This window comes from Apteryx mantelli, chromosome 16, assembly GCF_036417845.1.
Source record: "Apteryx mantelli isolate bAptMan1 chromosome 16, bAptMan1.hap1, whole genome shotgun sequence".
NCBI lineage: Eukaryota > Metazoa > Chordata > Aves > Apterygiformes > Apterygidae > Apteryx > Apteryx mantelli.
This window is the reverse complement of record NC_089993.1, coordinates 18,456,275-18,482,924: the sequence shown is the minus strand read 5'-3', so window position 1 is coordinate 18,482,924 and position 26,650 is coordinate 18,456,275. Positions and strand designations below refer to the sequence as shown.

The 26,650-nt window shown below is 50.5% G+C and overlaps 2 protein-coding genes across 3 annotated transcripts; one reads left to right on the top strand and one right to left on the bottom strand.

Moving 5' to 3' along the window:
* Positions 1-2,741: 2,741 nt before the first annotated feature.
* NT5M (5',3'-nucleotidase, mitochondrial) lies at positions 2,742-10,676 on the bottom strand. Its single transcript, XM_067306115.1, has 5 exons — positions 10,413-10,676; positions 7,051-7,151; positions 6,519-6,579; positions 6,013-6,127; positions 2,742-5,523 (listed from the first exon to the last, which is right to left on the bottom strand). Exons 1-5 carry the CDS (start codon positions 10,674-10,676, stop codon positions 5,366-5,368), a joined length of 699 nt encoding a protein of 232 aa, XP_067162216.1. The 3' UTR covers positions 2,742-5,365.
* A 2,795-nt stretch (positions 10,677-13,471) lies between these two features.
* COPS3 (COP9 signalosome subunit 3) lies at positions 13,472-26,445 on the top strand. Of its 2 annotated transcripts, none has more exons than XM_067306662.1 (12): positions 13,472-13,565; positions 16,271-16,400; positions 18,220-18,332; positions 18,442-18,491; positions 19,302-19,394; positions 20,113-20,292; positions 21,536-21,676; positions 23,535-23,708; positions 24,726-24,812; positions 25,139-25,252; positions 25,851-25,931; positions 26,187-26,445. In XM_067306662.1, the coding sequence occupies exons 1-12, from the start codon at positions 13,511-13,513 to the stop codon at positions 26,238-26,240; spliced, it is 1,272 nt and encodes a 423-aa protein (XP_067162763.1). In that variant the 5' UTR covers positions 13,472-13,510; the 3' UTR covers positions 26,241-26,445. The 2 variants fall into 2 exon arrangements, with proteins under 2 accessions (XP_067162763.1, XP_067162764.1); XM_067306663.1 differs by lacking the exon at positions 13,472-13,565 and adding an exon at positions 17,592-17,799 and having other exon boundaries at positions 16,316-16,400.
* Positions 26,446-26,650: the final 205 nt, after the last annotated feature.

The window sequence follows — 26,650 nt, the reverse complement described above, 5'->3', positions numbered from 1 at the left end:
GGAGATCGATTTATGAGCGAGGAGGTGGTGGAGCAGCTAGGTTTGTATGTAGACATGTTTCCCTGCAGCTCTCCTCCTGGCAGGCTCTCCCTGGAGGCTGCCCGGAGCGGAGGGGTCAGGGGCTGATGCCCGCAGGAGGAGGAAAGCTTGGGGCACCTGCCCAGTGGCGTGTTTCCTTGGAGCCCGATGGAGTTACCCCCTGGCTCGGGGTTTCACCAGCAGCCGTTCGCAGGCGGCTTTGCAGCACCGGGTATGGCGCTGCTCCGGCTCTGCCTCCGGGAGAGACGCTCACCTCGGCATCCTCCACGGACAAAAGCCTGCATCGAGAATGAAACGTTTGACCCGGTGCTTTATAACCGCCCCACGACCCCAGCAGCGATGCTCAGCAGTCGGTCCCCTGGCTGACGTCTCGGCCCCTCCGACGTGCCCTCGGCGGGATGCCGCGGGCAGGGCGGGAGGGTTCAGCCAAGCAAACCAGATGCCGGCGTGCGGCCCCGGCCACCGCTGTTTGCACGAGCGCCGAGAGCGGCAGGCTGGGCCCGGCCGCCCGGCGGGAGCAAAGCCAGCACGCTTTTTCCATTCCTCCGCAGCGCGACCCCGCAGCGGGAAGCGATCAGTCCTTTCCTCTCCTCCGCGCTGCCTCCCGCTTCAAGTATGCGCAGGTCACCGATTTCGCCGCTTGCCCTCTCCCCGTGCCATCGTGCCGGCTGGGGGCTGCCGGCCCCGACGTGCCGCGGAGGCGTCTCTGCTGCAAGGGGAAGGAGGATGCAAGGTTTAGTTTTCCCCTTAAAGGGATAAATTATCCAGCAGCTCTGCCATTTCGCCGGAGTTTTTGTCTCACGAGAGCCCTGTTTCCCCCAAACAAGCTCTGCTTTAATGCAGGGGAAGGGGAGCGCTGAGACATGCACCATTCCCAGCGCCTGGGAGCAGGGATTTGTGCAGCGGGAGCAGGGAGCCGCTGAGCAATTTCCATGTGCCTGGTGCTGCATCCAGCACTGATTTATAACCCCTGCTCCAGCCAGCCTAGGGGTGGCCAAATCCTCCCGGGGAGCGTTGCAGCGCCACGGCGCAGTCGTTTGGGGACGGCGTTTGGGGTGGCCTCCGGGGTGTGTTTGCAAGGAGCCGTGTCTCCAGAGCCGTCCAAGTGCTCTCCCGGCATCTCGGTAACAGCCTTTAAGTTGCTGCTGTTAATCTCCCTTCCCCTGCATCGGACACGGATCCCGCTCCTGCAGCCTGGGGATGGTGAACACAGATTTGGGGACGTGGGGGGATTGGGCTGGGGGTGACCCAGGTAGAGCCAAACTTCCCTGCAAGTTTGGGAAGTTGGAGTGAAAAAAGGGCCTGGGGAATGGGAACGGGAGGTTGGGCTTGTGGCTAAATAAAACCCTTTCCATGAGCGTGTTTGTCAACACAGTTGCAAACAAACATCTTGCCCTTGCCAGGACGAGACGAGACGGCGCATGCCGCCGGCTGCCCTCGCTGCCCGAGCCGGGGATTTTCCACCTCTCGCCCTGCTGCGCGCCAGGAGCGCTCGTGTCTGCCACGGCACGCAGGCAGCGTGGTGCCCATGGCTCGGCTCGGCTCCGCATCTCTCCTTGCAGCGCTCGGCAGCCGATGGAGACGGGCAGCGGACGGACGGGGCCGCGGGGACGGTTCGCCCCGCTGGGCTGCGGAGCGGGATCCCGCTGCTGCTCCGACGGCCGCGCGCGATCGCACAGTCCCCTCTAGTGGATATTTCTCCTGCATCGACGTCGCCGTCCGAGAAGAGCGTTGCTCAGCGCCCCGGGGCGAAGGGCCCCGCGATCCCACGCGGGAATTCGGCACCGCCACCTCGTGCGGGGGCCGTCGGGGCTCCCAGCGGCATTTCGCCGTGCGCCCGGCCCCTCTGACTCCGCTCCTTCCGCGTGTGTCTGTGACTCATCCCCCCGCAGCCCCGTCCCGTGCCGGGATGTGCCGCTGGCAGAGCTTTCCCGGCCGGGAGAGCAGCTCTTGCGTCAGGGCTGGCCTCGGCCTCGGGCACCCGGCCGGGCTGGCTGCACCCCGGCGCTTCCCGCCTTTCCCGGGCTCGGCTCCCGCTCGGAGCCATTTGGTGGTGACTTATCCCCGCGCCGCAACCCCGGCTGCTGCCTGCAGAGCCGAGGACCCGAGCCGCTTCCATGCATGTGTGCGGGCATGGGGTGCGCGTGGCCCCGCTCTCCAAAGGGAGCCGGCGCTCAGCGATGGGATCAGCCGGGCTGGAGCGCGCTGGCTGGCGCCGGACCACGCCAAGGTCGCCACGACCTTCCTCCCTCCCCTCCTCTCCGCCTCCTCCTGCCTTGGAAAGTGCGTGTCAGCGGGAAGATATGTGCTATCCGCAAGCCGGGGGGGTTCAAGAGAAAAGGCACGCGCGGGAGCGCGGCGAGGAGCAGACGCGGCTCATCAGCGTCGCATCGGCAGCTCCCGCCTCGCTCCGGCTTCCCTCTCCGGCCGGGCTCGAGGTGCCACCTGCCGGGATGTGGCTTCTCCGCTTTGCTGCCTTCCTTGCAGGGAAGCGGCAGCCCCGGCCTCCCCCCGCTGCCGCCGCCGAGCCGCTATTTATCGCACCGAGGTTTTGCAGGGAGCCGGCTGCTAGCTAAAGCCTCCCCCGGCTCCATCGCTGCGGGCCGCGGCGGGGCTTTTCGGCAGAGGGTGCCCAGCCCGGCGGCGAGCCCCCGCGCGGGGGCGAAAGTGCAGGACCCGAACTCCGCTTCTGGGAAGCTGGATGCCAATAAAACCGAGTATTTATTGCAGTGCTCCTCATCGGCCTCTTTTTCATAGATATGTGTTAAAAAAAAAAAAAAAAAAAAAAAAAAAGCTCTGTGCATTGTAGCTGGCAGCAGGAACGCTTGAGCCGCTCGGTCCTGAGCGCGGCGCGGCGCGGCGTGGTGCGGTGGCTGCCGCCCGGCGGTTTTGTGCGTCTAGCCAGAGCCTCAAGCGCGAGAAACTCCAGCTCTGCTTCAAGTGATCGCGCTCCCCGCCACGTTCCCCCCCCGCGGCGGGGAAGGACCCGCGGGACGGCCGGCTCCCTCGCATCCACCCCGCGTTCGTGGCGGTTCTCTTCGCTGGACGTCTCGGCTCGCCGCGCGTAAATCCCGGAGGCCGAGGCTGCGCTTGGCCGGGGATCTGCATCCCGGGCGGCTGCGCATTGCTCGCCCCGAATAAGCACCCCGAGGCAAACCCGCCACCCGGAGAAGCACATAGTGGTTTAAACACAAATTAAAAAAATAAAAAATAAAAAAAAACCCTTCTGCTATGCAACCCCCCCCCCGCCCCAAGTCCTGGGCCAAACCGATGGCGTTTGGAAAGAGCCGGCGCAATGCAGCCTTCCTCGCGTGGCAGCCGGGGCCGGCACAGGCTCGGGAGCACTGTCGGCAGCACTCATCCGCGTCCCGGGCACGGGGCCGCTGCCGGGACAGGGCGCCCGCCGGCCGCGTGCCTTCGAGCTCACGCGTGGCTTTTGCTGCTGGAGGGTCCGTAAGAGGGAGAGGAGGAAGGCAAAGGCGCGAGCAAGCGGAGCAGCTGATCCCGGCCGGGCCCCAGTACCGTCCCCCAGCTATGTGCATATAGATGGGGCTATCTGGCGCCTGCATCCCAGCTGGGAATTTTATCATGGAAACGTGGGGCTGAGAGGGCAGGGAACGGCGGAGGGCTTGCGGGCGGGCAGGGCTGCCCCATCACCCCGGGCAGGAGGCAGGAGCCGGGGCTTCGCCTTGTGGATCCCAGCACGGCTGCGCCGGGGCCGTGCAATCCCACTCCGTCCCAGCTCCACCGGCAGGGCAGGAACACTCGGTTTTCCCCGGCAGTGGAAGAGGCTGCGCAAAAAGCACCGGTGCTGGAGCGGACTCTTGCTCCCGACGCTCCCTCCTCGGTGCCCGGCTCCAGCTTCCCAGCGGCGCTGGCCCGAGCCAGGCGGGAGGGGATGCCGGCGGGTGGCGAGGGACCCCGCGCAGCGTCTGCAGCTCCGCCGAAGTCGCCCCCCGGCAAGCAGCAGCCCCCACGTCCGACCGAGGCGGTTACAAGCCTCCAGCCTGCCGCCCGGCTCACCCTCGAGTCTGCTCATCCCTTGCAGCCTAAGTCCTGACCTGATGCTAAATGAGCATTTCGGGGGCTGGGATTTTTTTTCCCTGATCCCTTCTTGCTCCTGCCAGCTCCCAAGCGCTCGGTGCTTGTGCCCAGCCTCAACGCCAGCTCCATCAAAATGTGCAAACATCCGTAAGAGCCAGTCACCTCCCTCACACCTGGGAACGGGGCTCGAATGCCAGCACCAGCCCAGCTGCCGGCAGACAAGCAGCAGAGGAGCCTGCCGCAGCGTCCGTCCGCTCCTCCTCCCCATCCGGGGTCGCTCCGCGCGGGAAGGAGGGTGCCAGGCAGGCGCACGCCAGGCGTTTTCCTGGCAGAGCCGGGGCACTTGGCTCACCCAGCCAGAGCGTGCAAACATCCAAGGCTTTGAAATCCAAGGAGCTACCACCCGGTTTTCCAGGTGAAGCGAGATCGCCGCCTCGCAAGCGCGGCTGCAAGGAGAAAAGCCCTCAGGTCCTGCAGAAAGCGCCCGGCTCCCGCAGAGCCCCGAGCCCAGGGCGAGCGGCCGGGCAGCGGGCAGGCGGCGGGGAGAGGGCCACGGCGCTCAGAGCTCCCTCCCCACGGCCAGAGCCAAGGGAGGAAGATTATTATCCCGGCATCCCGCTGCAGAGACGGTTTTTTGCAGCCTGGTCAGGAAAGCACTTAGTTGCGATGAGAGGCACCGCTGAGCCCTGGGCATCGTCTGCCGGCTCCCTGTGCCTGTCTGCTGCCGTAGCCCGGCCACCCCGTCCTGTCCCGTTCCGTCCTGTCCCGTTCCATCCCATCCCCTCGCCTCAGCGGGAAGCTGGCTGGAGGGAACGGACCCGAAGGCGGCCCCTGGTATTAAGGGGAAGCACCGAGCCGACCTCGCGCTATCCCCAACTGAAGTGCGGAAAGGAGGGATCCAGCCCTGCAGACAGGAGGGATCCAGCACCGCAGAAAGGAGGGATCCAGCACCGCAGACAGGAGGGATCCAGCACCGCTCCGTGCCACGCGGCAGGCCCGGAGCAAGGCAGCGACGCGTTGAGAGTGAGCTCGTCCGTCAGAAACATGGGGCTGGCCCCCACGCCGGGCACAAAGATGCCCCCGAGCCCGCGGGAAATGCCCCACGGCCGGGATGTCCCGTGGCACAGAGGCCTCGGCATTGCTCCTGCAACAGCCGGGGCTTTCAGGGGTGCTTGGGGGGCTCCCCGGCGCCCGGGCGGCCGCAGAGCATCAGCCCCCTCCTCTTCCTCTCCCCAGCAGGCACGGCATCCGTCGGGGCGCCGCGGGGCTGGGGGGCCGGGGCTCACGCGGCGCGGCGCGGTGGCAGCCGTTTGCTGTCCAGGATGGCTTTCCAGTCGTCCGTCCAGGAGTGCAGCCGGCGGCTGGGCGGCTTCAGCTGCAGGTGCTTGTTGTGGCAGGCGGTGAAGAGGACGTGCTCCCAGCTGGGGTTCAGCTCGGCTCCTGCAGGGCAAGGAGAGCAGAGCGGCTGCGGAAGGGGCTGCCGGCGGGCCCTGCCCCGCGGTCCGTCTCGCGGGGGCCCGGCATCTTCCGAGACGTGGCCCCGGCTCAACCCTGCTGGGCACCGTGGACGAGCAACTCCCGAGCGGCTCCTCCGCCCGACGCAGTGGCCGTCCGTGCGTGCCCGCGGCAGGGAAACCCCCCGGCACGGCGCGGCCCACGCCGCCCACACCAGCGCCCACCCTCCCTGCCAACCGCGTTCTCCCAGAGCCCGATTTCCTCGCTCTGCCCCCTTCTCGGCGTGCACCTGCGCCGACGCAGCCGGGGCGTTGGGAAACGCGGCCCCTCGCCTGCGCTGCCGCTCAGCGCTGCCAGCGCGGGCGAGTTGCACCCGATGGCACCACGTCCTTGGGACGCGTCCACCCCTACCGGGGAGGTGAGAGCCCCTCGGGGCAGTGCACGGCCCCTGCTGCTACGCCGCGCCGCCCTCACCGGTTATATCGGGCCTGTCGTCGATGAGCAGGTCAGCGGAGACCACCGTCTTGTCCCGCGTCAGCACGATCTGCTCGAGAAACTCGGGCCCGAAGTGCTTCTCCACCCAGGCGTACTGCAAGGCAACGGCGGAGCAGGGGCTGAGGACGGGCAGGAGGGGGCAGCCGGCGCCCGGCTCCACGCACGAGAGCACGTTTCGCTCAATAAGTTTATCGGTGGGAAGGATTCGGGCACCCTTTGAGCGCCAGGTCCTTTAAATCCGAGCGGCGCCCGGCGGCAGGACGAAACCCGAGGAGCCGGCGGCCGAGCGCGTGCCGCCTGCGCTTGCGCTGCGGGCGCCTCCCCGCTCATCGCCTCCCCGCGGGGGTGGCTGCCCCAAGCAGGTGAGCAAAATCCCTCTAGCCTTGAGCGCTTTGGGGCTCTTCGGGGCTCTTTGGGGCTATTTGGGGCTATTCAGGCTACTCGTTCCCCCCCCGCCTCCTCGCCATGCACGGCTCACGGCTCACCTTCTCGTAAGGGCAGTAGCGGTACTTCTTGATCGGGCTTGTGCAGATGAACACGTCGGTGCTGCCGCGATGAGAGAGAGCGGGTGAGGATGTCGCTCGGTGGCCCGAGACACCCATGCACCCTGCTCCCAACTTTAGCTGCACCCCGTCTGCTTCTGCGAGACCCCGCTGGGTGCCCGAGCGGACCAGAAGACACCTCCCACCCAGGGGCGAGTCAAGCGGGGGCGATTTGAGACGTTAATCCCCCATCTCGCAGAGTCAGGACAGGCACCCGCAGGCAGAGCACAGGCACCTTGCCCCTCAGCCGCCCTCGCTGGGAGCAGAGCTGCGGGCGAGGCGGTGCAGGAGGCCGAGTCCTTGGGGGCTGCTCCGTGAGCGCGGCCCCGCCGCTTCCCACCCGCGCCCAGCACGCTCGTGGGCAGTTTTAATGCCAATGTTGTACGTAATACTTCTGCTGGGAGGAGGATTAGCCTGCAAAGCCCCGGCTGCTCCCTCTTCCGCCCCGGCTGCAACGCGGACGGCTCCTACTCACTCTGCCAGGTTAGCCATCTGCTTCACAGCTTCCACGGCCCCGGGCAGCGGGTCCAGCTCGATGAAGAAGTTCTTTGATTCCCAGATGCTGATGGCTTTCTCCTGGGAGAGGAAAGAGAGCTGTTACTTGCTTCTTGCTGCTCTTTCTCCTGCATGTGCATCTTTCCACCCTTTGCTAGGAGGGAAGGTCATGACAGCGGTAAAGGTGGGGGTCCGGCCGGGGAGCGCTGGCTCTGTTCCCCTCCTGCTAGCCCACCTTGCCTCTGTGGTCTCCTACACTCCCCACCTGCCTATCTGCATCCATCCAGTACAGTTTGGCTTGGAGAACATCTGGAGCAGGCTTGGTTTTGTCCGTGCAGCCCCAGGCACATGGGGAGCAGCACGTTCCTTCAATACGAAACCCAGAGACTGTCCGGAACCAAACCAAACCCCAGGGAAGTCTGCGCCGGGAGCAGCAGTTTGACATGGATCCAGCCGACCTGGCCTGGTACCTCTGCTGTAATGTGACGCTATTCAGCTCAAGATGCTGCCTGGCCTATTTGTCTCAATCATAGTTAAAATAGCATCCAGGAGATGCTATCCTGTAGGAGAAAATGTATCATAGGATGAAATATATGTCAGGAAGACCGTGGCTACTCTTCCTCAGGGATGCTTGGGCAAGGTCCACCAGGCAAACGGGCCATCTCCGGGCACGGGTTTGAAACGCGTAACATCCAGAGCTGCGGCCGAGGCTGACACCATCACGGTGCGAAGGGAAAGCAGAGCAAAGCAGGCGCAGAGAGAGCACGCGGAGCAAAACCTTGGGACGAGGGAAGTCAGAGTCCGGGGGCTGCTGGTGCCGGGTACGGTTCAGACCTAAGGACCACAGCGTGCAGAGCCCCTGTGCTTCCTTGCACCCCCTCAGACAGAAAATGACCTGTCGATCGCTAAGAAAAGGCTGGGTCACAGTGCTGCAACCCAGCGGAGCGGCTGCAGATGCTTTGCTTTCCCTCCTTTGAAGGGAGCCCTGCCCCGAAGGATTGATCTTGCTTTTGAGCACCTCTGCTTCTTTATTTGCGGCAGGGGAAAAGGGGCAAAAGGAACTTCAAACCCCTCCCGGGCTCCTTGTCTTGCAAGGGTATGGTGGGGACGGCAGAGCCTCGGGGTAGGGAAGAACCTCAGGGATGCTTTTGTGCTGGGTTTTACGAGCTCGCAGCAACAACACGCCAACCGGACTTGCAGCTCCATCCTGCCCGGTGAGCGGGAATCTCGTCTATCCCATGTTTTGCTTTTACTGCACCTGCACCGAGGAAAGAGCCGACAACCATAAGCGATTGTGGCTTTGCTGCGAACTCAAGGGCAGCAGCGCCCCAGAGCAAACACAAGGGTCATTTGGGGAGTCACGCTGTGCTTTATTCCGCTGGCTACCCGTGCCAAGCCACGTTCACGAATCCGGGCACGGTCCAGGCCCAATTTGCCTGCTCTTGCCCGCTTGCATGAGCATGAACACACCAACCCATTGCATATTTGGGTACACGCATGCTGAAAACGAAACATGCTGATTCACGGCGACGGAGCCTGCAGAAACGTCTCCTGTTAGCATGAAAAGAACAGCTACCCTAGCAGATTGCCAAGGTGCCAGGCGGACACTTAAACTCCGGTTGCACCACCTGAAATTGTTGTGCAATGATTTTTGTTTTTGTTTGAGATGTCAAATGCAGTTGCACAACAGACAGAGAGAAACGTGGCCTGATTCAGCAAAGCACTTCAAACTCTGCTGAAGCGTTTTCCTTTAGCAATGACCTCGGTAGCTATTCTGCTTCCGTTCATGCTAAAAAGCATTTTGCACCCAGGCTCAATGGGGGAAGAACTAAACCCACCTTGAGCAAAAAGGCCTGCTGAACTCCCAGAGTCCCGTCAGAAGAACTCCCTGCGGTATCAGCCAGTGCTTTGACCGGCAGATGGAAAAATCCCGCAGGCTGGAAATGCCACCATGTGCCAGGCAGGACAGGCCCCACGGCTAAGAAGACTTTTGTGATCTTCAACCTCAATTTTCTTTTTCTTATTTCTCCCCGTGAACAATCCCCCTGCCCTTCTGGGGCAGCCCATCCTTCGGGGCTCTGCATGCCTCGCATCCCCCTCCCAGAGCTGGATCCTTCAGCGTTTTAGTCTCCTTTGCTGCTCTTTCCTGATTTCCTCCAGCAGGTCCAAGGCACTCTGATGAGGGGAGACTCTAACGGCCCATGTGCTCTTAGCCGCAGAGGGGCTCCTGCTCTCTGCATCCCTGGTCTGAAAGCCTGGTTGAAATCCGGGCTGTCTTGAGGTCCGTGAGTTTTGCCACAGTTTCAACCCAAAGGTTTGGGGGTTTTACATCATGGTGGCAGGCACAAGATGAGCGCACCTCATTTAATACAGCCAAAGTAGTTAAAATCCTCCCCCAAAAGTGTTATCATGCATTACCCCTGCCAAACTTTTCACATCTGCCTCACTGCGTGAATGACGGCTTCCACCTCCTTCATCAATCCCAGCTATAGAGGACACATTATTCCTTCAGCTCTTCAAGTCGTTTGGGACTTGCTAGTGGGAAAGCACTGGGCCGTACGCGCACTCCCTTCCCGGGAGCCCCTGCACCACTAAAGACAAGAGCACTTTTATTTGCCGTAACACCTTTCAGCTCGTGCAACTACAATCCGCAGACAAGACCACAGCGAGTGGAGACGGCAACGGAGTTTCTGCAGCACCGAAGCCTTTGTTGGATGATTAAGTACGATATAAAAAGAGCTCCTGCTTTTAGGCTTTAATTACTAAAATGAATCACAGTAACTTTCAGGCCTGGGAGGGCTTGGGGTTGTTTTATTTTTAAGCAAGCCCTCACGTGAAGCATCAGTTGCATGCTGTGCGCTCAACTTCTCTGCTGCGCCCCATCCCTCACATTGCTGTTGAGGAACTAAAAAACCCATCTAGGAATGAAGGCAGCGGCTATTTGGCAGCTCTATTTATCCAGTATCAATCTAAAAAGCATGGCCAAACCAGAGCTAGAAAAATCGGAATACACAGTTTGGGGATATTTTAAGAGATCGGTTCTTCTGACAAGCTAATCTTTCCCTGCACCTATACCCAGCCATGCAGCCACCTACGTGGAGCAGGGAAAGGGGACAGATGTGCGTTAGAAACGCCCAGTTTCTGGGAAAAGGGGGGGACCGCTGCCGGGAACGGACCTCTAGCCAAGTGGCGGTGGGAGCTGCAGCCAGTTCCCGCAGCCCTCCCCAGCACTGCACCCGCGGGCCAGGGGCGAGGGGGTCGCGGCGGGGTGCGAGCGTCACCGAAATCGGGCCTTCGGTAACACGAGCGCCGGCCACGCGCCGGCGGCACGCGCAGACTCACGCTCAGCCCAGGTCGCAGGCGCCCGTATTGCTCCGACACCCAGAAGCCCCGCCGGTCCTCCAGGGCAACGTAGGGCTTGTCGGGGTACCTGGCCCTGAACTTCTTGAGGAAGCCTCCCTCGAAGTCGGCCAGCACCCCGTCCATGTCCACCAGGACCCGCAGCGCCCGGCGGGCGCCGGCGCCGGCGCAGGCCCCCCTGCCCAGCCGCGCCAAGGGGCCGCAGCGCCGAGGCCGCAGGTGCAAGAAGCTGCTCAGCAAAATCATGGTGCGGGGGGGGGGGATTGGGGCAGGGGGTCAGGGGGATCTCATGGCGGGGGGGCAGGGAGGGGGGCTCCTTTATTTCGAGCAAGCTCCCTGCAAGCAGGCGGACCTGGCAAGCGCGTCCCCTTGCAGCGGCGCCGGGAAGGGGCGGGAGGGGGATGCAAAGGAGAGGCAAGGGGGGTGCGAAGAAAACGCAGCGGGGGTGCAAAGGGGCTGCAGCGGCGCGGCCTCGCCCCCGGCCCCGTCTCCCCCTCCCCGCCCCATCCCGCCGCTCAAGCAAGCGCGAAGCGGGCGGCCGCGGGCCGGTGCCCGGTGCGGTGCACGGCGATGCACGGCGCGGCGCTCGCCCCGACCCGACCCGACCCGACCCGACCCGGCAGTGCAAAGCCCAGTTCCTCTTCCCGGTGCCTGGCCGAGCCCGGAGCGGCGGCGCCGCCTTAAAGCGGCACAAGCGCCCTGCGGAGCCGCTCCGAGCCGCGCCTCCGAGCCCGCCCTTCCCCGCGGCGCCGGTGCCCGCTGCCGGCGCTGGCATCCACCGGGCTGCGCGGCTCGTCCCCGGGCCAGGGGCCGCGGGGGGTCCCCTTCCCACGCGTGCCCTGGGGTGCCCCCCTTCCCCCCCCCCCCCGGCACCGCGGGGGCCGTGCGAATGGGAGATATCCACTCCGGGCGCTCGGTCCTCAAGGGAGGCGGCGTAGCGAGAGGGGACGCGACCCAGAGCTTGATGTTCTCGGCCGAAACGCTTCGCTGCCGCAGTGTCCTGACCTCTCACTCGTGGGGTGAGACCCTTTCCTTCAGGGTGTCCGTGGTGCCGTTCATCTCCCCTTGGCTGCTTCTTGCTACAGACCCTCTCCCCCATCCCTCACTGACACCGCCACCCTGTCCCCTCTGCCCCTGTGGCGGTCCATACTTGTTTTGGAGCTGGTGTGCTAGGATGTGTTTTGGGGCACGGTCCTCATGTGTAACCCACATGGCGATTTTTGTAACTAAACCTTAACATACAGTACACCTCTTTCTACCAATGCGCAGGGAAGAGTTATACTTTGCCCAGAATCTCATTAGATGTGGCACAGCTCTGTCTAGACGGGTGATATAAACATTTAACAGCAGATACCTGGACCCAGAAGAATGCTTACGATACCGATGATAATGTGTGGCGCTACAAAAGTTAACATGCCACAAGCAGGCCATGCAGAGAGGAACTCAAGGTGTTAGATTTAAGTGCTGACAGACATAGAAACTACCTGCCGTAAAGGTTTGTATATTCTAACACAGCACCAAAGATCAATGTGGTCAAAAAACACTTAGGGGACTAAAGCTGATAAAAAGGGAGAAGGCCTCACACTGGGATTAACAAGATTAGGTAAATGCTGAGCTGGGAAAGAAGAGATACTGGTCAAGAGTAATAACAGGACTTTCCAATTCCAGAATATTTCATCTCAATTCCAGAATATTTTTCAGGGGAATACATTATCCTTGTTTCATATATAGGGTGAATGAGCTGCAGAGATCAAGTGATTTGGTGAAGGTCATAGAATGAATAAAGAAAGGAACAGAATTCCTGACAACCAGGTTGTGCATAATGTTAAAGAGAGCTTATGAGGGAAAATCTGATGTTTCAAGTCTGTATTCTGCTCTCGCTCACATCAGATGCATCTTGCTCACAGCAAAGATTGGGATTTTAGCATACCTGGCATTTCTAAGTAGTGAGAGAATATATACATGTCATTCATGACATAGAAAAAGGTTTCCTTCTTGTTCGTGGCATATTGAAGGACATCCTCCCAGCCCCAGCAAATTCCCTGCCCTCAGCAGCTCAGGACAGCGTACTTTACAAGTTTGGCTCCCGTAGGGATGGAAAATATGCCTGTGTTTATACAAACTGAATGAATGCCACTGCTACTGGGAACCAACTATGCAAATTTTGTTCCCTGATATTAGGCAACGTAATTATACATCATTGGTTGGCAGCCACTGAGTCCAGGTGTGGGTAAAAGATACCACCACTACAAAGCACCAGGTCGCGTTATGAAGTCATTCGCCAGGCGAAGGTGTTAGAAGCCCGTCACTGCAGCGTGAGACAAGGTTTCTGGGTGCGCAGTGCCGAGGCTCCTGCGGCAGCCGGCGGGAGGCAAGGGGCAGGCGCCACAGGCCCTGGGGCAACGGTGCGGCCAGCTGCACGCAGGCCTGGCATGAGCGCGCCCGGGCTGGTACATGAGCCGCGCTGCCGTGAAAAGGACATTTAACTCGCCGTCACCCTCACTGCCCGCCTCAGCGGAAGGGCCGTTACTGCAGGCCGGTAGTGGAAGGCGGTGGCTGACGTCACATGGACCGGTGCATGACGTCATGCACTGGGGGGGCGTCGCCGCTGCGGCCGCGGGTGCCGGGACGGCCCGGCAGCGCGAGGCGGGAGGCAGCCCCTGACACCGTGACACAGAGGGGGCGGGTGACGCCATCATGGCGTCACCGGCCTCACCTCCCAACCCTGCTGAGTCACGGCTTCCCGCACTAAGATGGCTTCCCGGGCCGCAGGGGAGGAGGGGGGAAGGGGCGGGCACTTCCGGCGGGGAGAGGAAGGCGGCGGTTGCCGCGGCGACCACGGCGGGCGGGGTGGGCGGCCGCCGCTCTCGCGAGATGTGGTGCCGCGGCGGAAGTGACGCGCGGCGGCGGGCGTCTCGCGGCTCCCGCAGCGGCGGCTGATTGGCTGGCGGCGGCAGCGCCCGTGTCGGAGGCCCCTTCCCGCTTCCCCCGCCGCTCCCGGGCCGGGCCGCCCCCTCCTCCCCTCCCCCGCCCGCCCCGCCCCGCCCGCAGCGCGCGCGGCCGCGCCGCCAGCCGCCAAGATGGCGTCGGCCCTGGAGCAGTTCGTCAACAGCGTCCGGCAGCTCTCGGCCCAAGGTGACCGCGGGGGGGAGCCGCGCGGGGAGCGGGGCCGCCTCGCCCCGAGCAGGGGCCCGCGGCCGGCGGAGAGCGGCCTGGCCGGTCCCGCGGCGCCGCCGGGAGCCTGCGGCGGCGGGGGGGGGGGCGGCCCGCGGCCTACCCCCTCTCCCGGCCCTGCCTCAGGTGCGGAGGGCGCGGCCCGGGCGGCCGGGCCCCGTGGGGCGGCGCTGCTGCTCCCCGCGAGGCGTGGGCAGTCCCGGCCGGGCCCTCGCTCACCCTCCGGGCGGTGATTTGGGGCCCCCCCGCGCTGCGTGTAAGGCCGCATTCAAGGGGGGACTCGGAGGGTTTGTCCGCGGCCGGTTTGACAGGGCATGGTGGGCAGCCTGTGCCCTTGCCTTGCTCATCGCTTCCTCTGCCAGGGCAGCTGCAAACCGGTTTTTTTGCTAGTTAGAGCCCCCGGGTGAGCGGATTGAAGAAGATGCAGGCAGCTGTGCCAAAATCCAAGCCTTGAAATCAAGGCGGGGGGAAGAAGTGACATAAGAGGGACCTTAACTGACAATATATATCCTAGCCTGTCAGCGGACTGATGAGCGTATAAATTGCAGGATGAGTATTTTAAAGTACTTCTCTTCTTGTGGGCAAAGCAGAATATGGACAGAAAAAGATTGCCTTCGTTTTTGGGGGCACTGAAAAGCTCTTCTGTCTCCACTGCTGAGGGTTTGGGGTTTTTCTTGACTTACCATGGAAGCATATGATAGAAAGTCTGGGATTGTACATCAAAGTTCCCACAACCAAGTGTTCAGAAGGTGTTTTAATATTCTTACTTAGACTTTCTCAGTTTTATTGCCAAACTTCTAATTTTCCTATACATGGGTACAGTATTTCCTAGTTCTTGAACTTTCTGGTTATACTGATGCTCCTGAGAGTGTGTTCTCTGTTTTCTCTGTATGGGATATTTGCTCCCTAGAAGAAAGCATCAGTTTTTGATGACTTCCATGGCCCCAGGCTTCATCTCTGGCAGTTATATTTGGGTAGAGCTCAATTTTTCTCTTACTTTATGTTTTAACTCATTAATTGTATAGAATTTGTACTCGGGGTATCAGATGCAAGAGATAACTTGTGCCTGCAAGATGCAAGATGCAAGTACACAACAAACAGAAGAAGGTGCTTCTTTGTACATATGTAGTTTAGCTGTGGACCTTTTTGTTACAAGGTTTTGTGGATGTTAAAGGCTCAAGAGAAAACTGGTTGACTTCATGGAAGTTCTTCCGTTAGGGACTAGTCAGCTGGGCACTCTTTATAAGACAGTACACCCATGAGCACAAACTATTGGAGGTTATGAGAGCGTACGGGAGATGTATGCTTGCAGTGGTGTTAGTCTTCTCCGGGCATCAGCGTTTGGCTGCATGGCAGATAAGATAAATAGGCCGTTGTCTGACCTGATGTGGGTATTTCTACTTACATAGTGTAAGCTTTTTAATTATTTTTTTTTTAAGGGGAATGCTAGATGATAGCAGTAGAGTGGGTAGATTTTCTTTTTAGGGAGGATATAAGTTTTTTCATTACTCAAATAGCCTTGTCAAACTATAGAGAATTTTGCAATCTTTATTCCTTTCCACGGGTGTGCCTGGAGTTTTAACGCCATATGGAGAACGCTGTTTTAGGGATGACAGCTGTGATTCTGGGTTCTTGGACTCTGGTCCTACATTTGGACCTTTTAATTTCTGTGTTATTTCAAAGTTGAACTTTCATTGTTAAGGCTTCCCAGGTTTTATTTTTCAAAGGAAAAGGCCAGAGGCACTTTAGAATAATGTTAATCCCTATGAATAGAGACATGCTATTTCTCATCTCATGATGATTTTTGTAAAGGTGAGAGAACCTCTGCTTCTTCTTTCTCCTTTTCTTTTTCAGGGATCGAAAATTGAAACAAAAATCTGCTTTAGAAAGGGGAAAAGTTTTAAATAATTTTGAAAAAAAAGATTTTGAAAGCAGTTTGTGGTAATCTGTCTTTGCTTTCTTTGTAAGGTTTTGGGGTATAGCATACTTTCCTAATTCAAAATAGTTGTCTTTCATGCTATGTTTATAGCTCCCTCAAATAAAATAACATTGTAGTTCTAATTTTATGAAGTAAATTTAAAAACCGTTTTAAAAATCCTACTATTCTATATATTTAGTTGTAATTTTAATGTCTATTTCAAAAAATGTTTATAAGCAGACCTGAAAAGGTTGATCTGGCACTTGAGAAGTAGCAAGCAACAAGGCTTGGTGTTGCAATTTTTTGGTGCTGGTCTTGGAGTAGTTTTTCCCTATAACATCTAGAAGGCACAAGTGTAGATCACGCTTACATGAAGCAGAATTTTGAATCACAGTAAACTGACCAAAGTCTTGGTGACTTAGCTCAGGTGAAGCTTGGCTTTGATACGAGACCCCTGAACCCCCCTCTCTGATGAGGCAAGTTGATGCTGAATTTCATGTTCTGTTTGTGCTCTTAGGGTTTTCTTTACAGTCTCAAGGGCCAGAAGCTTAACTGTTTCCTTTTTAAAAAGAAACATACTGTTGGCACCTCACTTGTTGAAAACTGTGCCTAGTGTATTAAAAAAAAGTAATTTCTCTGGGTGAGATTAGTTTTTTCTCAGATTATAGAGAGAAGCAAGGAGTAATCAAGTATGGGAATGCATGAGTGTTTTCTAATTAGAGTTTGACAACGATGTTTCATATTTCAGGGCAAATGACCCAGCTTTGTGAGTTGATCAATAAAAGCGGAGAACTGCTAGCAAAAAATCTCTCCCATCTGGATACAGTGCTTGGTGCCCTGGATGTGCAGGAACACTCATTAGGCGTTCTTGCTGTCTTGTAAGTGTCGTTTTCCTTTAATTAAATCTCTTAGTATCAAAACCTCAGGCAACATGATGAACTGTCAGCAAAACATCTTACTTTTGGGCATAAATATTTTCACTCCACAATTCTTATAATGGTGCTTAATTTCCGTGTGTGATGCTCATCTTATTAGAAAGAATACCAAGGCAAGTTTATGTTTTCAAAGGAAGAAAATTCTGGAGCTTGTATAATACTATGACTGTCAAATTTTTTTTTCCCCTTTATCTATTTCTCATGTTTATATCTGCATAAGTATTTTTCCCTACATGTTCAGCAAAAAGACATGACACTGATGTTTTCATTTATTCTTTTTATTTGACTGGCAGGGCATTAGTGAGCCAGACTGCAAGCATTAAGCAAAAGGTTTTTTTCCAGTGAAGCATGGGTTCTTATCTTAATTCTTGGGTACTTGTCTTCAGCCAGCATTGAGGTTCTTGGTGCTGTCTGCAGTTTAAGATAATACTTAAATAGCCTTGTTGATGCTGAGGTGAGGTAAAGATACTTTTTTGTTTTTTGGAGATTTGGCTGTGAAGCTCAAACTGTATTTTCCAGCTGTACTGAACTGCAAGGGAAGTGTCTACAGGTTCCATTATTATTTAAAATAGTTTATTGAAGGAAAAATCAGAATTCTGGTTCTTGATCTACTATCCCTTTGAAATAAAATGAATATAATGTACAAAGATAATATACAATATTTCACTAGTATCTTTCACTTCACTACCATCTTGCAGAAATGTATCATGGAATTTACAAAAAGCAGGGTACGTATATTGTATCAGCCGAACAGTTATATCATGGGGTACGTGAAAACAGTCATCAAAACAGGTGGAGGAAGGAAGATAACTGTCTATAAGAAAGAATATTTAACATGTAGTATTTGAAGAGATGGTATCAGTGAAGCATGTAGGTAAGTTTGTTCCTGACTGAAACTGTGGCATGGAAAACTCCCTACACTAGTAGAACAAGACTTTTTGAAGGGACAGGGAAGGGGAGGCAGCACATAACTAGGGCAGTCATTACCCTTGTGGGGAAGGGTGGTTCACGATCTAGGTAGGTTTGAGCTGCATATTACAGTGTATAGCAACTGAAGTTGCTATAGGATTGGATTGGATACCTTCCAACAGCATTGAATAGATTTTTTTCTGCATGTTTTTGTGACTTTTGTAGGATACACAGCTAAAGATTTCATTGCAGTCAGATGAGCATCATAACTAATCTTATAGAAAAAGCAATGTGCAAGTCTTCAGGCTACAGAATGCTAAGGAGCTGTCAGACGTGAAGAGAGACTGGAAACGAAGAACAAGAGCTCTTTTGAAGTGATACGCATCTAATAATTTAATAGTAGAGAATCTCCAGCACATTCAAGCAGGACATGGTATATAAGCAAAGGTGTCTAGAGAAGTTGTGTGTGGCTCAGTGTTAAAATTCATCATCTTTAGCCAGTGTTTTTATTATGATTGCAACTATTGTACCAAATAAAACCATTCTTGTGTTTGCCATAGTTTGTTCTTAATTGTAGTTTTCACTAGATGCAAAATAGAGGTGTGTGCTGAAAACATGTTTTTAAATACTGTGCAGCTCCTAGGGAAATCCATGTTTAATGCGACCTAAATGTTTTTACTGAAATGAAGTATGTAGTACTGGAGTGGAAATCATAAGCCATCTGTAATACACACTTTGGATTTGTTTCCAAGCAGCTTCATGCATCTGCAGAGACTTAGAGATGAAGATGAAGCATTCTTATTCATCCCCCAAAGTGAAGTGTTAAACTTTTTTTTTTTCTGCCTTGTTTTAGGTTTGTGAAGTTTTCTATGCCCAGCATCCCTGACTTCGAAACATTATTCTCACAGGTGCAGCTTTTTATCAGCACTTGTAATGGGGAGCACATTAGATATGCAACAGACACTTGTAAGTTAATCTCACTTTGAGAGTCTATGCAAATCTCTTCATATACTTTATTCTTGATTTTCACTGTTGTCTTTTTTTTTTTTTTCTCCCTTCCCCCAATTGTATTCAGTTGCTGGCCTATGCCACCAGTTAACAAATGCCCTTGTGGAAAGAAAACAGGTGAGCAAGTATCATCTAGTATGAATAAGCTACCTACATATCCAGTCTCTTAATGTCTTCATACAGATTTGCCAATAACTTCATTTTAGGTATATTTATGCAACTCCTTACTTTTTAAAAGTCTACTAAAATGTAATGAACCTAAAACTAGATTTTAAGGAAAAACGTAAGATAAAATTTGTTGGGAGAATCTTTTTAAACACATGCACGCACACACTCCAGCAGTGCCAAGAGTGTTCTTCAGATAATATGTATGTGAGTAGGAGAGAGCTGCAAAAACTGCTAGTACTGGTGAGTCAATGTCACTAGTTTCAATGTTATCCCATCAGTCATATAACATTCTTAATTAAATGCCTTAAAATGAAAGGGAAACTTGTTTAAAAAAAGTTTGAGTAATGATTTTGATGCCAAGAAATGTGACCTTTTAAAGGACATTTTAACTGAAATCTAGTCTGAAATAGAAATAGAGGTCAAATCTGCTCCAGGTGAAGTTACTGCTTTTGATTTTGGTGGGACTTCACATGGTGTTAAGAAAAGGGTCTGTTATCAATACAAACTACTGCATTTCTGATGAGGTTGTCTTTTTGGAGCAGAATTGCTGACTTTATTTAGTTTATCTGGAGAAGCTATATAGCCATGGTTAATTTTATTTTCTGAGACTGCAGTATCGTACAAAAAGGGAACCTCAGGTTAACTGTTACTTAATGGAACCTATCAATTAGTGTTATTTTTCATTTGTAAGTGTCAACATAAGATCCAATGTGCTGCCATCTATGAGAAATTATCTGAAAGAGATGTAATTTCTGACAGCCCCTGCGAGGAATTAGCATTCTCAGACAAGCCATAGACAAGATGCAGATGAACACAAACCAGCTGACCTCAATACATGCAGATCTCTGCCAGGTAAGAGTAATATTAGGGCTTATTCTGAGCAGAAGCTTTAAAATACCCATAACCCTTTGAGGAAGTTCACGTTTGCATTCGACAATGTAAAAATGGCTTTTAATTGTTTTTTTTTTTCCAGTAATAAATAATATGATATACTGAAATAAAATCCTCTTCTATTTATTTTAAATGTTCAGTGCATCTCCTCAGATGTTTTGTTTTGTACATGACTTCTGAAAGTCCTTTGACATCACTTCTCTCTGAGCTGAGAGAAAGTCACGCACAGCTCTGTCTAGACATAGACAGTTTAAGTGTAACATCCAGATACTGTTTGCTCAAGTTTGACAAAAGGCATGTTTGTGTCAGTGCCTTTGGCCTGAATTTGCCACTTCTGTCTCATTCTTGGCTCCTGGGATTTAGGTTTGGACGGGAATGTTTAGTGCAATGTTTAGTGCAATATTTAGTGCTGCCAGCCCACAGTCTGGAAGGCCCGGAGTTTCAAGTAGATTTGTCAGAGTACAATTTCTTTAGGATTCAGATAATACTGTTTATGAACTGGTATAAATTATGGGTTCTTCAAATATCATGATATAATGAATAGTCTGCTTTACACCGCTACTGACATACAGTGTAAGATTTATTAAATAGTGCTAAATGAACTTAGTTTCAATTTCTTCCTCATTAAAACTTGAATGCAAATGGCTAATTTATGAAAACTTGGTTTATTTTCTTGTAGCTCTGTTTGTTAGCAAAATGCTTTAAACCTGCCCTCCCGTATCTAGATGTGGACATGATGGATATTTGTAAAGAGAATGGGGCATATGATGCGAAGCACTTTTTATGTTACTACTATTATGGTGGGATGATATACACTGGGCTAAAGAACTTTGAAAGAGCACTCTACTTTTATGAACAGGTAATGTTAAATTTAATGTTTAAAATGTGATCAATTGAAGGGCAGAAATTGCTTGTGTGATAGCATTAAGAGAAGCTACCATCCCTGAATTGCCACCAAAACCTGCAATAAGTGCTGTGTATCTAGTACAAGGAGTCTCCAGTTGTTGTTTTCATTCTTCACCTTTAGGTTATAGTTTTGTTAATAGATCTATACTGCTATTCATCATTTGCATTGGTTTTGGTTTTGCACATGTACATCGTAGTTATACATAAAAACTGATTTGGGATAGTTTTAATTTATAAGTTGTTTTATAGAAGGCGTAGCCTGAATGGTTCTCTCTGAAATGTGTTAAGTGAAGCAACAAATAATGACAAACTGTCTTTGGAAATGTTTTCCTCTAAGAAGGTCTCTTATAGCCAAGTAACTCTTGCACCATAAAATTGCACCAACTCAAAGGCTGATGTTAAATTTATCTTGCTGTAAATATTTTTCAAATGCCTGCTTATTACTATTTGCATAAGCAGCAGTTCACCGGCTGACATTCAGAATGGTGTGTTTTCAAGTAAAATGAGTTGAGTGGTTTTGTTTCCTGAGACCTTTGCTAATTTTGAGGGAAGTCTACAATATTTGCTGCTTGTACTTTCTCTGTGGGGGGAGGAAAAAAGACAAATGTGAAATTGGGAAAATTCAGTGGAAAAAAATTGCTGTCAAATGCACAAATTAAACTGGTGCAGCATTTTTATTTTCTATAAACAAAGGTGTACTCTTAAGTAGCACTGGCATAGTAAACTAAAATCTCCTTTCCCTATCCTGCAAGCCTCTTCTGGCATACTTAAATCTGAGATCTGATGATGTAATATATTAAACTCTTTAAGGATCTGTGCAAGTCCAGCTCCTACAGGATCTGAATTATCACTCCTAGTAACAAGTAATTGCAGGTGATTTCTAGTACAATTTTAGATACATACCAAGCAAGGAAGTTTTGCTTTGATCTTAGCAGGGTTATTTTAAGATAGGCTTCATTGTAGCAAGATACGCATTTTGAATAGCTGGTATAGAATTTACTTTTTTTTTTTAGGACATTTTTGGATAATTAATTTTGACAGAAGAAAGTTAGGCTTTAATGCTCAAAAGTGATTTTCTTATGTCATTGTATCCTTTTACATGCACCTTTAAACTGAGATTCTATTCACGCAGTAGCTACTGGGACCTACCGGAAAGCATATTGATTTTCTATTTAATTTCTTTCTCTCTTGCTCAGGCAATAACTACTCCAGCCATGGCAGTCAGTCATATTATGTTGGAGTCGTATAAAAAGTATATTCTAGTTTCTTTGATACTACTTGGCAAAGTTCAACAGCTACCGAAATACACTTCCCAGATAGTTGGTAGATTCATTAAGGTAAGTCTTGCGAATACAGCTAAATAATAGGGCAAGAAATCTGAACTTGTTACCGTGTGGGCAAGAATTTTTGTACCGTCACTTTATGGTACTATTTAATGTTTTGGATCATGGGAAATAATGCACAGCATACCAGAATGACGCTTCTCACTGCCTTTCTAGACTATGAAAGGCATGGCTAAGGATTGTCTGTGTGGCAACTCTTAAGTCTATCCGAAACACAAACTGTATTGTTCATATTGGCAATACAGGTTTTTAAACTTAAATTTAATTAAACCTCTAGGATTGAAAGGATTTCACAATTATAAATATTTTGTTCGCTGATAATGCATATCTGTTGACAGGTTTTTACCTTTTCAGAGCCCAAACGACTCAAGTTACACTTGGCTTTCAATATGCAGTCCCCATGTTCTAAAAAAGTCCAACTATAACTTCATGTAGCTGAAGTTGATACCATATGTAGCTGGTGAACTGCTCTAGGAAATGGTACTTAAGCCAACTATTCCATGTGACTGCTGGAGAAAAAAACCTGCCTGTCTCTCCTCAGCTCCAGTTATTTCCCCATCTGCAAAAGGAAAGCCCTACTGACCTTTTTGGGAAAGCAGCTAGAAATATATGCACTGAGTTGTAATGGAAGTAAAATCTCACATGTAACATTTTCAATATCAGCAGTGAATTAATAGTAGTCAGAATTTATAAGCTAGCGAAACTGGGAAGAGTTGGAAGCAGTTTCCTGTTTACTTCATTACTGATTAATTTGTGGAGAGAGTGAATAAAATGAAATCCCAAACCTGGGATAAAATTTTGTGTGCTTGCTGTTGGATAATTTGTTCTGAAACAGAGAACTTGTGTTAATTAGCATCTGTACTTCAGGTACTTTCAATTGTATGTGTAGCAGAGCTGCATAATGTTAGAATCCAACAGTTTTTCAGAGTGTTGAGCGAGGTGTAATACAGATAGAAGTAGGATCTTTGGACATCTATGTCAGTCCTTGCTGGCATGAGATTTGGACTTGAACTGTCTACTTCTCAGTGTTTTGCTTGCTGTGAGTTGATCAGAGAAGACTTCTGTTTAGAAAACTACAGACTGCTCATTCCAAAATATTAGAGAATTAAAGTATATCGAGTTTCTTCCACAACTAGCTTTCTAAAGGATGAAAGCTTCTGAAAAGACCAAGAGTTAGGAGTCCATAAGCATTTTGATCAGGTATAGGGTGGAAGACAAAATGGCTGTCAGAAGAGTTGTGGTCTTATGAAAATAACCCGCTTCTAAAGCATGTTTGTTTTAATTAACTCTGAATTTGCTGTTTTGTGACCAAAACTTTTAAAAGTTTCCAAAAATCATCTTCTTACTTAAAATACTAATATGCAGGCACAACCAGCTGCCATTTTGAAGTAATTTAGGTGAATTAATCTTTACCCTCTGATTATGTGTTGGTATTGTCCGTGCTGTGATTCACTGTAGTCAAGGATGACAGCCTCTTAGAGGGTAAATCAAGTATAATGGATGGACAGTGCCTAGCCAGTATTCTAATTATTCTAAATTCAGCTTGTTTCATATGGTGCTCCACTAATGGACTCTTTCCTAATGTTCCATAACTAGAACAATCATGCAGAGGTTCTTGAATTTTTTTTTTTAAACCAAATCTTACATTGCACTAATATGGACTGAATGTACAAAGATCAATCCCTTCTTGAAAGACTTTGTGGGCCTCACATATTTTGAAAGAAACTTGAGCTACTTAAATTCACTTTTATACTTGCATGACTTTTTAAAAGTTGAAATAGTGAATAGATTTTGCAAGGCTGGTTGAACTCCATGTTCTTTAAGGAAAATTCTTGTTTTTTTCTAATTGCAGCCCCTTAGCAATGCTTACCATGAATTAGCACAAGTTTATTCAACCAATAAACCCTCGGAGCTTCGAAATCTGGTGAACAAACACAGTGAAACATTCACAAGGGATAACAATATGGGGCTGGTTAAGCAATGCTTGTCATCTCTTTACAAAAAGAATATTCAGAGGCTAACCAAGGTAAGATGTGTCTTTTGTTTTGCTGAGAAACGGAGTGATTAGTCTTCCTCAGACGGTGCTTCTTTGATTCAAATCAGAGCAAACTGATAATGTAATAATCTCACAGTAAAATGGCTAAAACTTAAATTCACCTCTCTGAAACAGCACTATGAGGTTTTGAAGTGTTCTATATAGAAAATGAATTCATTTGGCTACCTTTGCATTATCTAAAAGGTGGTTCAGTATGGATACTGCCATGGGTAGCTCTTTTAATCTAAATAGAAAGTGTATATCTGCTTGTCTGCTTCCTTTTTGTCCTGAAGCTTCCAAACCATGGTACATGTGGCAGTGTGCTGATCAAAGTCAGTGGTTTTGCTAGTTCAAATGAGAGAACTTAGCCCATAAAATTTCCCTGTGTAACCAAAAAAGTCGTGAGCGCTGCTACCCAGTGACCTTCATCTTTCTCCAAAAGATAAGAAACCTGAACTTTACAGGTTACTTCATTAGAGAAGAGTGAGTGAAAGGGACAAATTTTGGGAGTGTCTGAAGTAAAGGAAAAACAAAAGCAGTGGAGTAATATGCTACTTCAGCTGAAGAGATCAGACTAATCTTTAAAGATGATCGGGGGAAGGCTGTTTTTTTAGAAAGCTGAACTTAAATGATGTTTGCTGAAGTGGAACTAACCTCTGAAGTAAAGCAATACATGCATCTTTTGAAGTGAATTCAAGAAATGGGCAAGCCTTATTCATGTAAAAAGATGGGGGAAGGGGCTGGACATGGTTCTCTGGGAAAGAAGGGACTGCAGAAATGGAATAATGACTCTATTAGTTTTATACTGCACATGTCTTCAGCGCACAAATTACCATCTTTGGGAATTAAGTCATTTCTTCCTCTCTGGTGCTTTTGTAAGTAATAACTACGTGCTCTGCTTGGTCCTGCCCATTGGACTTCAAAAATAAGGTTATATAGGCCCTAAAGGTTTGATAGGGAAAGTTGTCAGCATCGGGTTTTAATGGTTTGATACTTTCTAAATTTCAGACATTTCTTACATTATCATTACAAGATATGGCAAGTCGAGTGCAGCTGTCGGGACCCCAAGAAGCAGAAAAATACGTCCTCCATATGGTAAGGCCTGTTACTATCCTAATTAAAAAATTGATCCAAATTAAGAGCTTTCAAGTGTTTTGGTAGTGAATGTTCTGAATGTCTGAGGAATGGTTCTTTTTCAGGGTGAAAGTAGTACTGTTATTGTGCTGTGGTGTTTACACTGTTTTCAAAATCTTAAGAGACACTCTCTGCTTAAAATGAGGCATGCATCATTTATCTTCAGAAAACTGTTAAGAAATAGAAAGCAAACAAAATAAAGATTATTCTACGAGCCATCCATGTCTTGCAGCTACGTAAAATTCCATACTTAGCTCTAACTTGTATTAAACCCTCTCTCATTTCAGATAGAAGATGGTGAAATCTTTGCAAGTATTAATCAGAAAGATGGTATGGTCTGTTTCCACGATAATCCTGAAAAATATAACAATCCAGCTATGCTTCATAACATTGATCAGGAGGTAAATAATCTTTGAAGTATTTTTGCTGTTGGAATTTCTGCTGAAGAACCCTAGTCTATAATCAGAAGTCTGCTGGAAGAAGTCAGGCTAGGTCACTTTAAATGTGGAGAATCAGGACTATGAATCATTACTCTAGTATTTCGCAGTACTCATATTTAAGTGTTTTAGATTTGTAGTCAATTACTATCAATGAGATCCCTGTTGTATCTTCTGTATAACCTGAGCTGTTTCAGTAGACTGCATAATGTTGGTGACCTGAAGTCCGTTGAATTGAGTGGTTTAGATTTTTAGAGTTTTAGACTTCAGGGATTAATTCTAGTGGTTGGTGATAAGCTACCTGCAAATTGAGTTGGTTGACCCTTGTGGGGCTGTCTATCAGTGGCCTTAGAAAGGATTGTTAGGAAGACATGCATCAAAAATAGAAAAATGACCTAACGCTTTTGTCTGGGAGATGGAGGAGAAGAACATTTTGACTTGGAACTTTTGTGATGGCTAATGTTTTTGGTTCTGCACAGTTCAGCCCTGAATATCTTGAAGGTCTTGTTACAAGCTGGACAAAATAATCAACTTAATATTTTCACCTTTTTTTTTTTTAAAGATGCTGAAATGTATAGAGCTTGATGAACGACTGAAAGCCATGGATCAAGAGATCACTGTGAACCCTCAGTTTGTGCAGAAGGTAATTGACTTAGTATCCTGTAAAAGTAAGGAAGACATTCAGTGCAGTATGTGTTGCACTGAATGTCAGTATTTACAGTGTTGATGATTCCATATATATATAATTTGGATTAATCTAATGCTTTGTAAAAATAAAAAAAGGAAGTGTAAGTTATTTCATATGCACTTTATTTTCCTGCCTATTAACTTTGAAGTTGTCTGTCTCAAAGGTAAATCTTCAGACCTGTTTTTGAAGAAATAACTCTTTGCCTTCCAGAGTATGGGCTCTCAAGAAGATGACTCAGGGACCAAACCATCCAGTTATTCCTGAAATTAATGTTGCTCACCACTCCGCTTTCAAGTAAAAGCTTAAGAGAATCACGCCTGGAATAGGGCATTGAGGAGTTCCATGAAGAGAGCAGAGAGAACTGAGCTTTGCTTTACACCTGGACATTAAGAAAATAAAAGAACACCCTCTCAGTACTGTATGATTTCAGAAATATTCTCTGCAAAGAAAAAGGAAATCTCAAAAGAAACTTAAGTCTGTTGTGGATTTATTTATCTTCAGATTAACATCGTTAATGCATTAAATAATCTACCTTTTGTTTTAAAGGGTTTGAATGTTGCTGTGTTTCTGTAGCAGTCCTTTTCCTCTTCTGCAAAAAAGTGTTTATTCAGGGAAGAATACAAGCTAGTGTTGGTTCACTTACAAGAGAATTACTGGTTCATTATTTTGTATTT